The sequence below is a fragment of the Eimeria necatrix genome, genomic scaffold (genome assembly GCF_000499385.1).
Source record: "Eimeria necatrix Houghton genomic scaffold, Enh_scaff20, whole genome shotgun sequence".
Taxonomy (NCBI): Eukaryota; Apicomplexa; class Conoidasida; order Eucoccidiorida; family Eimeriidae; genus Eimeria; species Eimeria necatrix.
In genome coordinates this window covers 107690-124792 of record NW_013655111.1, presented here as the reverse complement: position 1 = coordinate 124792, position 17103 = coordinate 107690, and the positions used below count along the sequence as shown (strand labels likewise).

At 48.7% G+C, this 17103-nt stretch overlaps 3 protein-coding genes across 3 annotated transcripts; 1 reads left to right on the top strand and 2 right to left on the bottom strand.

Annotated features, from left to right (window-relative positions):
* Nucleotides 1-1456: 1456 nt before the first annotated feature.
* ENH_00028610 (mitochondrial carrier domain-containing protein, putative) lies at nt 1457-3356 on the bottom strand (the record flags this gene model as incomplete). Its single annotated transcript, XM_013584717.1, has 5 exons — nt 1457-2014; nt 2177-2296; nt 2544-2647; nt 2842-2971; nt 3132-3356. 5 exons carry the CDS (start codon nt 3354-3356, stop codon nt 1457-1459), a joined length of 1137 nt encoding a protein of 378 aa, XP_013440171.1.
* Nucleotides 3357-5545: 2189 nt separating this feature from the next.
* ENH_00028600 (hypothetical protein, conserved) lies at nt 5546-10415 on the bottom strand (the record flags this gene model as incomplete). The annotated part of the gene is made up of 3 exons (XM_013584716.1): nt 5546-5848; nt 5998-7764; nt 8013-10415. The coding sequence occupies 3 exons, from the start codon at nt 10413-10415 to the stop codon at nt 5546-5548; spliced, it is 4473 nt and encodes a 1490-aa protein (XP_013440170.1).
* Nucleotides 10416-14276: 3861 nt separating this feature from the next.
* Nucleotides 14277-16554, top strand: ENH_00028590 (GTP-binding protein TypA, related, related; the record flags this gene model as incomplete). Its single annotated transcript, XM_013584715.1, has 6 exons — nt 14277-14426; nt 14600-14842; nt 15614-15658; nt 15910-15981; nt 16102-16206; nt 16399-16554. 6 exons carry the CDS (start codon nt 14277-14279, stop codon nt 16552-16554), a joined length of 771 nt encoding a protein of 256 aa, XP_013440169.1.
* Nucleotides 16555-17103: the final 549 nt, after the last annotated feature.

The following is a 17103-nucleotide window of genomic DNA, read 5'->3' as shown; positions in this document are numbered from 1 at the left end:
ATTCCTTATTCCGGGAAGTGATCGGCTCCTTCTTGTCGAACAATTCGTTTTGCGGGAAGTGAACGACTCCTTTTTGTCAACAGGCCTTGTCCCGTCATTGTTGCTTCCACTGCCTGATTGTAGAGTGGCCATAGATTACACTTGTGAAGCTTTGCAACGCCTCAATTAAAACCCTGCAACGCATAGGCTTGCTCCCTCTGCATTTCATTTTCAGTGTGTCCACGAAGCCTTCCTCTACAAGACTTCGCAGCAACTTGTAGGTTATCTTCGTAAAGACTGCACCCGTTGGGGTGCTCTCCGCCTCCTCAGTCTATCTGTTTGCACGTTCGACAGATTCCTCTTGAAATTAACTCAAATAAACACGAACAAGAATCACTTGTCCCCTGTGAGCGCGCGCCAGCTGCAACAGCCTATACACTCTTAATCGTTCAATCGGGCGGCGGTCACGCGCCTGGCTCTTTTCGGTTTTGCTTTGTGCTTTGGTACATGTATGGCTGCTCTTCAACAAGCTCTGACTGACCAAGTCATGCGGACAGCATTCCACATGCTTGGCACCTAAAACTAGTGACAGTATATATCGCTGGCCCTCATCTATGCTCCAAAATAAACAGCAAGGAAAAGTGCGAATCGCTGCTGCTGTGAATGCCCCACACTTCACAATACTTTGGTGAGCAACAGACCTACCAATTTGGGAGAGTACAAAGTTTACACCAGCATTAGCTGTGTCGCTATGCTCCAGTAGCTGCACCAACCGCAGCAGCACTTCTGCGCCATCGACGCTAGAGCAATCTGCGCAAGTGCCGATGTTGAGCGCTTCCTTTTGTGTTGAGGTGAGCGCGTTGCGCCCTAATAATGGAAAGCCCACTTTAAAGTGCAACATAGGCATTTCAGTACGAACATTGCTTCTCGGCATGGCATGCATGTCCTTCAGCTATGGCAGATTGACTAGGGACATTGTGTGCAGTTCGCTGATTCGGCGAAAACACAGTAAAAGTGATTTAAAGAATTCCGTGTGCACGAATATAGCCGCTGTGAATCATGTAACGGCAGTTCAACTTTGTCAAAGAAGGCTCGAATAAACCAAGCAGATGAGGCAAGTGTGGGCACATATATGCAAGCACAGACATACATATATGTATATATTGATATATATGTTGAATTACTTCCTTTCAGCAAGGCATTAGAGGCCAGATTCCACTGTAGAGAAAGTAAACTCCCCACTGCAACGCACCCGCTGAGAGCCTTCAACACTTTGCAATGAACGGAGAAGGTCCCTACCTTCCGTTCAAATGCACTGGCGCTGAGTGAAACCTATTCCCTGCTGATAGAGTCGCACCATGCTGATGTTTTTATACACGAACCTGCCGACGCAAGAGAGGCCCACGCTGTGAGTATTTGAAGACGGTGCACACAGGAGTGATGTGACGGCAGATGCAGTCTGCACATGGAGCCTCTGTCAATTTTGTCTCCCGGAGGCAAGTACAAGTGAAGGTCGTCCGGAAACCGCTGTTTTTATTTCTTCAAAAGATGTCCACGTCAATGCTGCCATAAGGCTGCGCTTCAAAAGGCGCACTCCCAGGCCCCGCCACAAGACCCCTGCGCCTTCGGTCCTCACCAACTGTGCAACACGCTTAAGGAGCCCCCTCTGCGCATTTGCAAGCTGGGCATTTGCTTGGACACGGGAGTTCACTTGTGACACGGAGGCTACCCCTGTTGGTGCAGCAACGCCGTCTAGCTGCAGGCGTGTCCGTAGTACATCAAAAGGATGCGTGATAGCGGAAGCCGTCGCTGCAGCAACTGCTCCACAGCCGAAATTCTGCAGCGCATAGAAGCTGACGCGATCTCTAGAGTCTGCTTCGACGCCTGCCTGAGCCTTCAAGTTAACATACACAATAAAAAATAGACCGGAAAAGGGGAAGTCGCGGCAAATCGTAGCTAGAGTGCCTCGGAACCAATCCAGAGGGCGCTCGTTCCGCAACAGCCGTCCAAACGCCTTTAGCATGCCTTCGGATCCCTAAAAACGTAGTATAGGAAAGGCCAAACCCCACACAGGCCTGGAAAAATGTGACTCAGTACAATGCATGGCCATAAACTCTTGTAGAGATCTTCCTGTTTTACTTGACACTGTACAGGACAACACTGTGCTGCCAGTGGCTAATGTGAGATGATCACTTACCAGCGATGACTCCAGTCTGGTTTTCACAATAGAGATGGGGTTGAAAACGGCGACAGCTGCCCCTCGGGCTATACCAGAGATGATCCCCAAGTACCACGCAGGAACAATATTCGGGTCCAGCTGCAATAGGGTAAAATATCAACAAGGAGATTCACAATGGGTGTTGCCGCGCCAACAGTTCTTAGACGCCTCCAGAGGCTTAAGCAACCCAAAATAACGCAACGCGCCGAAGGCTCCAAGTGGCCTTGCAACTAAGCGGCTCATCAGATTAATTGGAAGAAGGTTCGAGACAATATTGGTGTGGTCTACTTCGAATGAGCCAAAGCACCAGCAGTAGAGTCTGCATCTATGACAACGGTCAAAATACCTCCGGTGGTGTGCCAGTCAGCTTCTCCAGTGGCAAAGACTTCAAGAGGGGAGCTACAGTGCCCCACGTTCCCATCATCGGCCCTAGTGCTGCAAAGTAAATACCTGCACCTCAAACAAATCATACATTACGCAGTTTACAGCCTACGAAAAGTAACACTAGGGCATGGACGCACGAGCTCGCAGAGTTGAATTCCACTTGGAAGCTAGCCCCTAAGAAGAGCGCCATGCCATATTTTAAACGGCACGTAGGCAAAATCATAGCGCACACGTGGCGCGCTACTTGTCTTTAGACGTACCAGTGCCTGGGGCTATCCTGAGGACGGTTGCGAGCGAGCCCCGCCAAAAGCCCAAGGCCCCATATTCCTTGAATATCGAGGATGCTGCAGTCCTGATTGAAGGCCTAAAGCCTGGAGCGCACTGTTGTTGCTGCAGTCATACGTAAAGAGGCGTAACTCCATTGTCACAGACAGCTCTAGAGAATATGGCGGCAGCGGAAGTGGCATTGAGCGCATTCCACCAGCATGGTCATTCGCTGCAAACCAGATGGCAACGAAGTCACGGTCAGATGAACGGGGACAGGAAGTACCTGGCGGGTCTTAATAATGTCCAGTGGCTGGAGGAAAACACCTGCTGCACAGCTTGAGATTGCCCCATAGAGGCCCATTCGGGCTGACGACGTCTCTCCTCGACTACCGCCGCCAAAAATAGCAGCGCTGTTACCCCTAGTGCGCCTGGTAGTGCTACTGTCGCTACTGGGAACCGCAGCCTCAGCCTCCGTCATGCCAGGTGGCTGAGGGTCTGGTCCGCCCATTGCAACACAGGGCCGAAATGGCCGAAGGCTGATGCTGAGCCTGACAAAGTGCACACTACTGAAAATACGTTGCTGTATATTGAATATCTTGTATGAATTTCCGTACGAGCAGACAGGGCTCCAGAAGCCCAAGCTCTGCTCGTGGTTTCAGTATGCCAGAGAACAACAACACAAATTCAACTCTGGCTCAGCCTGTCTCCTCTGTGTGAAAAAAACAAATTGTTTCTACGAAAGAACTTCACAAGTAACCCAGTGCTAGTAGGGCCTCTCCCAGCGGAAAGATGAGGAGGAGGCCCCGAAACGTTATTGGGGATTTGCTGTCGATGATTCGCACAAAACTACGCGATCGGGCTGCAAGCGAACTAAGCAATTAACATTTGCTGGGTAAACTTTCATTCCATGTAAATCTGTTATATAACTAGCTCAGAATCATATTCGTAAGGGCGCTAACGTCCTTCATACATAAGTTTGTTGCCTCCGCTTAATGCTGTACATTTTATGAGCCTCGATGAAACGGAGTACTGAAATTCCAAAACGCGCAAAAATGAGCGAAAGACAGACTTTAATTGTAAATGCTGTTCTACTATTTTGTTGGGGAGAGGACAAACTGGCTTAGTTGATCAGTTAGATCTGGAATACAGTTGGGTCGCTCATGACATAGCGATCCATGGACCCCAATTTTGCAGTTTGTTCTCTCTCTTTAGACGCCAAAGCCTTCGCCATTAATTGCATCTTCAAACAGTTTTTAGACACACTACTTATAATGACTCCGAAGTGGATGAGTTGCCAGCGCGCTGCTAACTTAGGCGAGTGCTTACCACAACCTTCGTGCGCGCGTGAAACAGACCTAGCTACACACCTACAGTTTCGCAGTTTCAGCTCAATGTGAGTTTTCCAGTGCCTTCGGTCTGCTTAAACCCTGCAGACACCAGCGCTCACGTCAGAGACCTAACACTAAACTACTGCATGCACTAGGCACAACATTTTGAGAGTTAAGTGGGAAACATATCCACGACAGCTGCGAACCACTGTACAGAACATAATATCTTGCTAGTTGCTGCTACACTAGGCACTGCTTCCGCTCTCCAGCTGACTGCCTCAGAGCCCTACTACTGCTCTAGAACCTTACGATTCCTGACAGCTCCTCACGGCAGGCATGTTGCGCTGCTGCATTGAAAGCACGGTGTAGCTTTCAAGCTTTTCCAACATGAAACAAACACCCCAAGCTTTTCCCTCATATGCACTTTCTAGTTCATGACATATGGCCGGCGCTCTGGCTAGAATATAGAGGGTGCCATTGAGCCATCAAACGATGCCTGCCACAAAAGATATGGGCTACACCACACTTTCCAGCGCCCCTGAGGAGACCATATCTGTCGAATGCTCGTGGTGCAAAGTGTGAACGACGCAGCATCGACGACAGTCGAACCGTGCAGTGTTTCCTTAGAGAAAGCTGGCTCCCTTGCCATCTCCCTTGATTATGTGTTCCACTGCATATGTGAGCTCCTACACAGATAGTCATGGAGATCTGCAGTAAATAACGGCTAGCAAAACCACTAGCTAGTGTTGAGATGACTGCTCGCGATAGTCTTTCCCTTAAGAACACATCTGAGCTTAGCACCGGTGCATGCCTGCTTTCTTAGTGCCGCCTGCGACATAAGCACAACGCCTTTGCCCATATATTTCACAGGGAACTCAGGAATCGAGCATACGTCTACTGAATTCAGTGTCTAACAAAGTTCCGGCCTCATCTGATTTCTTGTTTGCCGCTAAAAAATCATACATTCTGCTGCAAAAGAGCTGATACACCGCAAACAAATTCAAATAGCCACTCATTTGGGAGCCCGTAATCCGTGAGTACCTACAGAAGCAGTTAACTGCAGGAATTTGACAAGAAGTTTGGTATACGGAACATGAAGTAATGAAAGACCTAAAACATGCGAAATACGAAACACCATCCCCCGTTATCAAACAGATGGCTCGCTGGAGACAGATGCTTGCCAAATAAAGTGTCCGACTAAGTAACAAATGACGCCTACAAATTCCGCATGCCGTTACGCTAAGAGTCCATCTCCCTTCCTCAGCTGTACCCATTCATTGCCGTGCACTACGTAGTGTCGGGGGAATTTCGAACATCACATACGACAAAATACTCCTTCCGCGGCAGGATCCAGACGAGATAGAGCTTCCTACAAAATGGATGAAGGCTTTCTGGACGGCATGCCTGGCTTTCTAGGGTCTGTGATTGGCGCTAACGTGATGTCAGGTCCTGCTGGGGCCTGCTTAGGCAAGGGCAAGGGCTGAAGGTCCTTTGGGGAGACGCTGGAAACCTTGGGCAGCTCTTGGGCCTTCGACTTTGCTTGTGTCAGTGGCACAGCCAGTGAACTTTTTGGAGCACTTTTCGCCAATCCAGAAGGTGCGGATTCTCGGGCTTTTACCGATACTGCTGCTGGTACAGATGGATGGTAATCCTTGGAGATGGCAACGCTTGCCTGTAACAGCAAGAACCCCAAAACGCAACAAAAGCCACAACACGTCATAAAACTTGGCCTTTTATGTATCAACTAATCCTTCCACTCAACGCGGAGCAGACTAAGTGAAATCGCCCACAGCAAAGATAAGTGGCACGCCTAGCACCTACCTTTTCGCGCAGGCCTTTTGGTAGTTCATTGACCTTTAGAATCACACCCCAGTCATTGACGAAGTCTCCATTCATGGTCACAAAAACTTTTGACCCATCTGCAGTTAGATACTGTGCCCCCGAATCTTCCTTACACGGAAACACAAGTAGAGGGGACCCCTCAGGAGTCAACACTTTGACCCCATCGGGGTTGATGAGGGGAGCAATGACTGATACACCCTGGGAGTCAGCGGCTTTCTGCAAAAGTGCCTTACGCTCTTCGTCAGTCGCTCCAGACCAGTGATATCCTAGCCACGACCGAACTTTAGAGCTGCAAACAACCGTTAGCAGCACTATCGTTGTACAAGACAATGCACCGAGTAGGCAACACAACACAAAGCTCAAGCAAGACAGACCAAGAAAGCAACGCCTTGGCTCTTCTTCTGGTTCTTCTTCGTCACTCTGAGAAGCTTGCTGACCAGGCTCAGTAGTGTTCCCTACAGCTGCTTCGGCTCGTGTGGCCAAATCAGAGCCACCACTGTTTTCAGGAAGAATTTCTGTGCTCTCGGCAAAAGGTGAGTCGTACGGTATAGTTGGTTGTGCACCATCTGAATGCTCGAAAGGAGGGGAGCTATCGGCTGGAGGAATGAAAGAATTGTTATGCGGAACGCTTTGGTCGGCTGTAACCTTATCTTCTGGTTTAAGAAGTTCAGGATGAATCGAAGCACTGGTATCAGCCTCTTCACCAGCAGTAGAATCTTGCATTCGTTGCTCTGACAAAGGCGAATCTGACTCTTCCGGCAATTGCTCCTCCGCCACTGCTCCCACTGAATATTCGTGAGTAGAGTCCACGCTCTCCATAAAACTTTGACTGGATTCCTGAGCCTGCTTCTCTGATGAAGTGCCACGTGATATTTCCGGTGCCTTCACATTTTGTGGCCCTACGGTGCGTATCCTGGAAAACATCCACGATTCCGGTGGCTCTCCATTAACCGGTGCGCGCGCAAAGGAATGCGCGCGAATAGCTGCAGCAGAGCTCGTCATTGTGTCTAATTCTGCTTCAGAGCCGCCATTCGCACCATCGGCTCCTTCTGCGTCACCTTCGTCATGTGGACATACGGGAACCTTCGAACATACTTTCCGAGCCTCTAGTGACCCTAAGTCACAGCGAGCAGCCAGGCCCGGCACTGTGTACTGATGGACAGTGCGCGAGCTAATCTGGTACGCCACCGCCTCTGGGTTATCGCGAGGGATGCAATGCGGCGTGCAGTCACTCCAAAGCGAATACGGGCTGTACTCACACCAATTTGAAATTGACTTAGAAACAGCATTGGCAAAGTCCCCCATCAGTCCAGTTGATCCCGTCTCTGCAATGGCTTTGCCTCTGCAGAGACGTGTTTCCAGAAAATTCGCACACCGAAGAGTTGCCTTTGGGCGCAACAGAGCCTCTTTGACACGGACTTGCCAGGTTGCTTGTCGGACAAGCACAGAGCTCTGGGACTCAGGCTCACCTGGTTCCCCGCTCCCACCAATAGTTTCAGCTCCAGCATAATGCGCATCATCGCACGGTGACCACGAAGTCCAGGAAGAGTATGTGCACGATATATCAGGGCACCTGCCTGTGTCGCTACTGGCCTTCTCTGCATCTTGCCTATTGATATTATTCACTGCCGAACTGTCTCCATCATAGGGCAAGAACATCAATGAAAAGGGACTGAAAGAAGCACACGCAGACGGAAACTGCGCACCAAGCGTTTCACCGTTTTGAGTGAAACGTGGCTCGAAAACCTAAGGAGACACAGCAAAGCACAAAATGTGGTGAAAATCACCATGCGCTGGTGTGCCGGTCGATATTACTACATAGAGGAACGCAGACTACTATGTACAGGAATGAAGCGTCTGATAACACGGACTTGAATGCGGACTAGTGCTGCCTAGGTCAAACTCTGAGACGCGAACAAACCCACAGAGCGAAAAGCTCCATCTGTGGGCATGCAAACAGAGTCAATATCAGAAATGCACACAGATCTGCTCACAGCTCTTATTTCGCAAATTTGCTTGGCTGTGTTGAACACAGCAAAAATAGAGCCCTCCCCTTCACCCAGACGTTCGACAATCTCTTCCCGAGATTTACGGGTGTAGGTCTGTTCTAAAAATGCAGCATCTTCCCTGCTCATGGCACCAGCGCCTTCCCCCACTGGATCGGAGACATCAGCTGAAGAAAGCCTCGCTGTTTCTTCATTATTCAGTCCCAAGATGCGGGACAACAGTTTCTTTGCTTGCTTTTCGGCACCTGCCGCATCTGCATCTGTTTTTTTCAGTTGGGAAATGACATCACGGTACTGCTTCAGGAGCCGATTCACGTCATTTAGTAAAACCTGGCACATCTGCCAATTCATGGGAATAACCTCCTCTGATATCTGGTGTGTCGTGGCTGGCACTGAGTCTGAAGAAAACTGGTCTTTGGTTGAAGTGCGTGTCTGCAACGCGGGGAGCTGCACGCAGCCACGGTTAAGCAACTCAACGCCTGGAAACATTGGGCAAGACGTGCTGAGAGGAGCTGCTGAGTGAAGTGTTCCTTGGAGACTACCGGTCATACGCACTGAAGATCCTGAACCCTCGGCACCGGCTCCAGACATCTGTGCTGCAGCATGCTCATCAGGCTGCAAGGACTTCAAGACTCCGGAAGCATGCAAAGCAGCTTCCTCTACCACCCTGACGGCCTCAGAGAGGACGTGAATGGCCACAGATGCGCGTTTCCGAGCCTTCTGCACCCGCGATAGTGACTCCTTGGCCCTCTGCTGGATGTTGGAAACCACTACGGAGCCACTGAGAGCCCTTTCTAGAATGGAACTAGCAGTGCGTATAGCATCCCTGTACCTGACTACCTGCAGGGCCATGGTGGAGCGCATGCCACGAGCAGCATTCGCGAAGTCCATGCCGAGATCAACCACCAAAAGCGTCAACTTGCCCATCCCTTCCTTTGTCGTCGGCTGAGTTGCACATTCAGCCACACGTGATACTTTTACACGAGCATATAAACTGCACACCGGATTTCGATTCTGCGGAGGCAATGGGTCTGAGCCTGCACGAGGTTTGGAAATTCCCCAAATGCTCTCTTCAAGACGGTTCAAGAGAGAACGGCCGTTTGCTAATGCGCACTGAAGAGTAGCCACTGCATCAGTGTCAGAGCAGCTGGCGGAACTTTCATTTTCTCCTGCTGTCAGGGCGCCAATATCTTCAGAATAAATCACTGCACTGCAACGATGGTGGAGCCGACATAAACTAATGCAACTGTACAGACTAAGATGCTCCGGAGACAGGACAGTGGCTTCCCAGCCTGGGAGCGCCCCAGCTCGCTCTTGTATCTCTTGATACTGTAACTGTTCTGTGCGCCTCTCAGCCCAAACACGCTGGTCAATCTCATCCAGTTTGAGCCGACCCTTGCACTCTTCAGTAAAATCTACTTGGGGAATAACTCCAAAGGCAGCCACCACCTCAGGCTCCCGCGCAATTTGCAAATTAGCAGCTTTTAATTCCGTTGGCACTTCAAAAGGGCACGGGAAGGTGTTGCAGGAGCGAGTCTTCATCTGCCCCTTCGACGAATCACCAGCAAGTGCAGCGTTGGCAATCCGTTCCCCCACCATGTCAACGTAGGAGTCAGACCATTCATTTCTTTCAGACAAAGCACTTCGCAACCCATCAACAGCAAACTTTCGTGCCAGATCTGCGTCGGCTGTTTGAACTCCCCCGTTGCACAGACGAGAACATTCGCCCCATGACATTTGTTCGGCCGCCTCAACGGCGACAGGAAGAATATCTGAAACCGCCGTTCCAGCTTCCAACTCGGCTTTTACTCGAGTCGCCACAAAAGTGGCGCCGTCATCATGGCAAAGAAGCTCTGCGAAAAGCGGTGCGTTGCTCGCAGATTGCTGCACTTCTGAGGTGGCTTCTGCACCTGCACTGCTTACAGTGGGGAGCCACGCAAAAGAAGTAACAGCAGCAGCTATTACTATGAGATATGCATAGTTCAGTGCGTGCCTCCAAAGAAAAGTCCTCCACCAACCCCTAAGAAAGAGCATTGTGTGCAGCTGCAGGATGCAGGGAAATTGGCGGCAGCAGGCATGGGAACCCTCTCCGTGATCGACATACTGACACCGATATGGCGGTAGTTGAGTTGTAGCGCATCCCCTCACGCGTTTGTTCCCGTTCAATACACGGGTAAAGCTTACATTTTTCAGGCGCGCGCAATGCAGACCCCAAGTGTGCGGTTCTGTAGATGATTCCTGCTGACGGTGCCGACAGAAGCTCCGTTTACCGTCTTCCTTTGCTAGTCTTGGAGAGAGAGTTGTGGATTCGAGCTTGCTGCTGCTCTTTAGCTTACGCTCAAGCCGTTCATATGCTCTGTCCCGAGACTGCACCTTGGAGCTTGCGGCCATTTCCCACCAAGGCTTCGTCTATTAGTCAATGATGAAGACTAAATTTTCTGTAACGTCCTCCGGATACGCTCACATTGCTACCAAAGACTTAGATACTGGGGCAATCGACCAGCTCACCACCACACGCAACATCGAGGTCGCCACTCCAAGAAGTCCCGTATCCTCAGGCAAGGCACGTATTGTGGAACCAAGCAGTTGAAAATTAAGCGATTGAAGAATAGATGACTTACTGAGATATTCTGGATGATGTTCTATCCTTACTTCCAGCCGCACATATATCTTGCATGCCCGGTCCATCCAACCAGCCGCAGGCACGGAAGACCCAGCGATAATTTGTGTATGGAGGGCGTTGAATGAAGACTTCCGCCGGTCCTTTAAGTCATTGAAAGGTAAAAATATGGCATTTTTCTTGGAACATTGTCAAGGACAGGTACCGCTTTCTGACACCGTCACCGGCGTCGCTCCCTCACAGTATATGAAAGTTGCTACGTCCTCCCAATTTGGTCTGACAACTTTTGCCAAAAGTACCCGTCTAAAGTTGTTAGCCATGCGCCATGAGCCTGACTCTATTCTTCCCTGCAATGCCGGATATTTGAATATTCCGTGCATTGAAGGTAAGCGCGGGCGGCGCCATTGCAGAAATTAATGAGGTGGAAAGGGTCGCTCTTTTTCTTGCAGATATATCCAAATAAAACGACAGATGCTCATATGCGTGGAGAAACCTTCTTTACTGGCGGATAGTTACTTCTTCACGCTGAGACACGCAGTAGCGAGTCACGTTTTTGCACGGGCTATCAAAACTAGCACACCATGGGGACCAACAAAACCAGTACGCCGTTTGGGGAAATCTACAACTCATGCACAATAAAAGAAGCTTCTGAAAATTGCAGTGTGCTGATCTGTAAAGAACGAATGCACCTTTTTAGTGCTTCCCGCGCTGCGCTACTAACTTCAAGTTATCTTGCTTTTATTAGGTCCCACGGATGTGCTCATAATTTGAATTCTCATATTTAATCGATTATTCAGGCATGATTAGCCTTTTTCTATGAAAATTTTATGCAATTTTCCTTCGAATTCGCGGTGATCTCACGAGGGGCGTTTCTCACAGTCTACTTGAACTGCATGGAAGCTGCTCAGGTGTTCGTACATACACCTGCACAGTCTCACAGTGCCGTGCTTCAGTTGAGCCCCAAACCATAATTTCTTTCCGCTAGTGCAAGCGATCTTGCACAGAGGTCTTTGTTCGTTTTAGGGAATTCCTAAAGCAGTCTGACCATGATGGAGAGACGGGAAGAAGCGGGAAAGCGGCTTGCCCGCTTTCTCCCCATGATTGTAGGCTGTTTACATTCCACAGCTCCGCTTATCGCCGACCACTCATCAATTTTCAGGTGATATGCAGCGTCATGGCCATCCTATACACAGTATACTTGCTGGTAAGAGAGAATATTATTGTTCAAGAACAAGAGCCAAGTATCACGGATTGCCTGCAGTACCACTGTCTGCCCATGTTTCAATTTGAGGTGCCTCCTGAGTACCGTGACCGCGGGGCCATAGCAATTGGCGCACTCCATTTCTTTGTCGGTGAGGTGCCTGTTGATAAGAGAAGGAGAAGAACTTAAGTAATGTCGATCTGCAGCCCATGCTGGAATGGCTATGGTTTTGTGGTCCTTCTACAAGACTTATTCTACCGATCCAGGGCGTGTTCCAGGTAGCTATTACTGAAAGAGCACTGTTAGATTCTTCTTGTCACCGTTTTGGCCTTAGACACTGATGAGTGGCAAAGACAACCTCCTCCTAGTCTCATCACAGAAAGGAAACGCGATGGTACGTTCTCTTTTTATCTACTGCAAATCTTTAGGGAGCAACATTCCGATGTTCAGGGGGAGCAAGATACTGCCACAAATGTTCCAAGTTCAAACCCGATCGGTGTCACCACAGCAGCAACAGCGGTCGTTGTGTACTCAAGATGGACCATTACTGCCCATGGGTTGCCAATGACGTCGGCTTTTTCAATTACAAGTTCTTCTTCCTGACTCTGCTCTACAGTGGTGCAACTTTGATATTCGTATGCTCCACCATGGCTGCTACCGGTAAGTTATATCCCTGCAAACTATAAGGAAACATCGCTCTACTGTATCGCTTCAGTCAGAACATCCATTGACGACTCCAACATCTCCTTTGAACAAGTTTTCTTTACCTTCCTGGGAACTGCACTGAGCTTCTTTCTGCTTGCGTATGTGCCATCCAACAATCAATTACGAAATCAAGAGAGCGTAATGAACAATCTTCAGCATTGTCGTACCATTCTGCATATTCCACCTTGTGTTGATCACCTCAAACTGCACGACGATCGAGTTCTGCGAGAAACGTCGCACTGGTAGACCAAACCCTTATGATGTCGGCGTCGCTGAAAACCTGAAGCAAGCTCTCGTAAGAATGATTTACAAAAGTGCAAGTGAAAGGGATTGAAATCTTTTCATAGGGTGATCAACCTCTTCTCTGGCCGATACCCGTTGGTGGACCAAGCGGCGATGGAATCTCGTTCCCTCGCAACCGCTAACAGCGTTACAAGTTTTGGCCGGACGAACGTGACAAACTGCTGTTTTTCACCAGAATTCTGTCTTTTCAGAATATCTATTTTCAGTTGCATCCAGTTGCATTCAGATCAGAGTGAAACGCTTTGAGATAGGATTTAGTAGCTTGCAGGTTACACTGGAAATGATACGCAGTGAAGAACCGTGTGACGAAAACATATCTACATGAAAATGTATAAGCTTGCCTGTATTATTCCGAGAACCTCTATATCTCCAGTTTCAGAACGTTTTGCAGCGTTCCCTGACAGGGACCCTTGCATGCAGAAGTGACCCCTGCCCGGTTGGCTCCGTAGCCTTGGCACGAGACTGTGGGGATTTTTAAGACACCTACCTCTCCATGTACAACTACTCATACTGAAGGCTGAAGTATGAGAGGATATCAGGACAAGTTGATCGAATCTGATTGGCATAGGGAACAGGTGACCTGTGTGCCCAGCAGGTCAACTGCGCATGAGCTGCAATCGCCGGTGCCGAACCGATAGGCTGAGGGTATATAAAATCTCCCTGTGTTCATGGTGATGCAAATGAAAATTCATGACAATTGTCCCAGTTTGAGGGGCAGTTCTGCTCTGATGAATCAGCGTCAGTGTTGCATCTACACAAAACTTTTTGCAATGCTCGAGTACTCAAACACGGCACACGATCGCCGACGATGACGGAAGTTCCATGGAATACACTTGACTTGTTAGAGGCCTATGAACACAAAATATACTGTCGTGTTCGGCAGACCGGAACATCGGTGTTGTTGAGGTTGCAAAATGGAGAAGATCCTCGAAACGTTTTCACACCATCTGGGCTACCACGGTGCCCGCCCTATCCCCTATGTTGCAGACTTTCCGATCTTGGAGAGCTTGGGCCTGGTAACTCTGCCTTTTACACTGGAAATTCTCTGCGCTTTTTTGCCCAATTTTTTCCAGGCAAAACTTGTGTAGCTACGGCATTACTTGCGCCGCACATGCTCACGGAAGCCACTGTGCATTCCCATCAATTCACAATTAGCGAGGCTGTTTGTTCAGGAATCCCCCTTCTCTTCCAATTCATAAAATTTCTGATGGTTGTTTCTGCTTTAAATGGCCTCTTGTCACTCGGAGTAGTTATTGCCGTTTATTCGAACAGAGCAGCGGACGCACTAACAAGCTGCTCTACATTTAACAATGGTACGCACGTAGCATCAAGATGTAGCTTTCTGGGGTAGCTAGAACCTATTTTAATACGCGTATACGGTATGATTGTGTACTGTGGTTGATATTTCCATTACTCGTGCCGAATGCAACGTCTGTTTTTATATCCAGTTAATAACGATGGTTTCTCTGTGCAAGTCCCTGTTCTCTGTCTTACTACAGTACTCTTTACGGCAGGATGCGTGGATGACAGTGTTTCTGAGTCGCACGTTCCCGCTGCTACTCATCTTGTTATGGTGCTGGGCACAGCAATTCTTCTGGCAGTTTTATTCCGTCGGCAGGTACCCAATACACTGTGAACACTTTCAACAGCCGCTACAGAATTATTGGTGGCGCTTTAAAGCTGTTTTCGAATCGCAGTATAGGTGTTGGCAAGCTGAGCGCTTCCTTTTTGGCTGTACATTTTTAGGAGCATCTTAGGAAGACTGCAGGGGAGCAGGTGTACCAGCTCCGGGATTTCGCACTTCTCTTAGACGGCTTCCCTCCTGATGCAGTGGACGAACAAGAAATAGCCAGCTTTGTGTGTACTTCGCTTCTGGTTAACCAGCCCCCGGAGTCCGTCGTTAAGGTTGTCATCGGCTTTGACACCAAGCACTACGACGAGCATGTGAAACTTTCCGAAAGCCTGAAAGAACGTCTCGATACTCTTAAGGTTGGCCCGCATGAACGTATTTAACGTAGAATTACTAGAATGCCAGTATTCCACTGCTGCTTGCCTGTTAGTAAGCTTGGTTAGGCTGAAGAAAGGGAGATTAAAGCAGGAGCCCACAACTGTAGCTTGCAACATCATGTTACCCAGCAGCCCTTTCTGAGTGCCTAATTTTTTCGAGGGCCTCACATGCTTGCCAAAGCAACCGACAGTCAATTCAAGCATAATGCACTTACTAATAAATACAACCATTTACTATGCAGTGCGCAGCAGAAAGGCGAACTCGCGGAAGAAGCCTCCGCAAGTAACCTACGCAAGTTATTAAGTCGAGTGGAGCAAGATACCCTAAGGTGATTCAGAGGCGCAGTACCAACTAATCTCCGTCTCGCCTCGCCTCCGCTATGCTGTTTGCTGCTTGCAATTGAGAAGGAGCATACGTTCAAAGTCCTAGCAGCTCACATCGATTTGCTGCAGCCTCAGGACTTCTCAAGCAGTTCCTTCCCTAAATCCTCGCAGGTTGTATCGTCTACGCTTTTCCCTTGCTAAAGGGTGACGGTATAGTATCTTCGTGGTTTTCAGGTGCACCGGGTATGCGGTAGTCGTTTGCAAGTATGCGCAAGTAAGCCGCATCCTTGTTTTCAATCCAGATGGAACGTTCCACTAATGCTTTCAGAGACAGTCATTGCGCCACTTTTAGCTATGCTGAATCAAACTAAACAATGATGCCTCTTTAGGGGGTGATACTCTCCGTCTGATTGATTTTCTTTCTTGCAGGATCGCAATGAGTGCCTAACGAGGCTACACACGTGGAGATCTATTGTACGGAAGTGGACATGTGGCTTGTGCGGGAATAAACTGGCATTTCGTTTTAGAGGCAAATATCCAATAGGTGTACGCATGCCACGAAATTTGATCTCACACTGGACTCACAGCATGCACGCTTTATCCATGCATTTATGCTGCCAGTACGCCGCAACTTTCTAGTTGTGGCTTATTAGGCACTTGCTAGCGAAATCCGGGCGTGGACTTGCCGCAAAATCGTGTTGCTCTGTTGTGTTTCTGAGGTGGAGCCTGCGCCTCATCCTGAAGATATTGTCTGGGAAAATCTCAGCTTCTCGAGAGCCAAGAGAGTCCTTGTACAGGTAAGTGGAAACGTAAATGACTCCAGATACCTGCAAATTATCCCTTTTGTCATGACCGGCTATGTACTAAGAAATTTCACTAGAAAGAAAAACACTAATTATCGATTATTTGAGCTTCAGGCTCTCCTGTGGGTTGTTGCCCTGGGACTGTGCACCGCCTCCTTCTGCATTGCTGCTATGCTGATCATCCTGAACATCAGCTTGAAAAATAAGGACTTTACGGGGGTCAGGCAACTAGCTCTTTCCCAAAAGCGCTAACGAAAGCACTTGTAAAATTATTCCGCGACAGTTCTAGCTCCCAAAAGCGCTAACGAAAGCACTTCTAAAATTATTCCGCGACAGTTCTAGCTTTCTCGTAGACTGCTCGATACAATTTGCCGGCGTTTCAGCAAAGAAGGTTGCGCATGCCTTTTGCAGACTGGAATTGGCGTGATTAAGCCAGTAGAAGATTTGATAATGTCAATAAACGGTAGCGCCATACAAGAAGCTTTAAACGATCCCGTAGGATTCATTTTAGCAAACTATTTGCTTCCGTTTGAAAACCAGCTTGCACTGAAGCCCAATAACACTTGAGAATCTTCATTTGTCCATACAAGGAGGCGAAATCTTAGCCGGATTCACAAAAATTCAAAAAGATAAATCAACTCTTCCTGCAGGGGCTGTTGAGCAATACTGATGAAAAGTGCCACTCTCCAGAAGCAATTTGCGCCTCATCAAATACAAGGCATTAATGTGGTGTTATGCAGCTGAACAAGGAGTCGTGGGCATCTTTACTACTTTCATTCCTACCGTCAGTGGCTATCAATTGCATTAACGCACTCCTAAGGGTTGCTTTTTCCTTCGTAGTGAGTCTGATCCCAGATCAATGCACGCCTCATCTTTCCTCTCTGCCCTTACCGCTGAGTTATCAGGAGCACGTGTTCGCACAGCATTGCTACTGAGCGTCCATGTGTTGTCTGCTGAAGTCACTTAAAGAACGCCACATAAGCAGGACGGGGGAGCAGGTAGGGCCTTGAACACTTGACAGTAGAGTGCGGAAACCTTTCGGTCGTTTCCCTTGCTTTAAGAGCTCTCACAAATTGAAACTACGGTAAAGGCCTTAAAAAGCACAAATGCTCACTT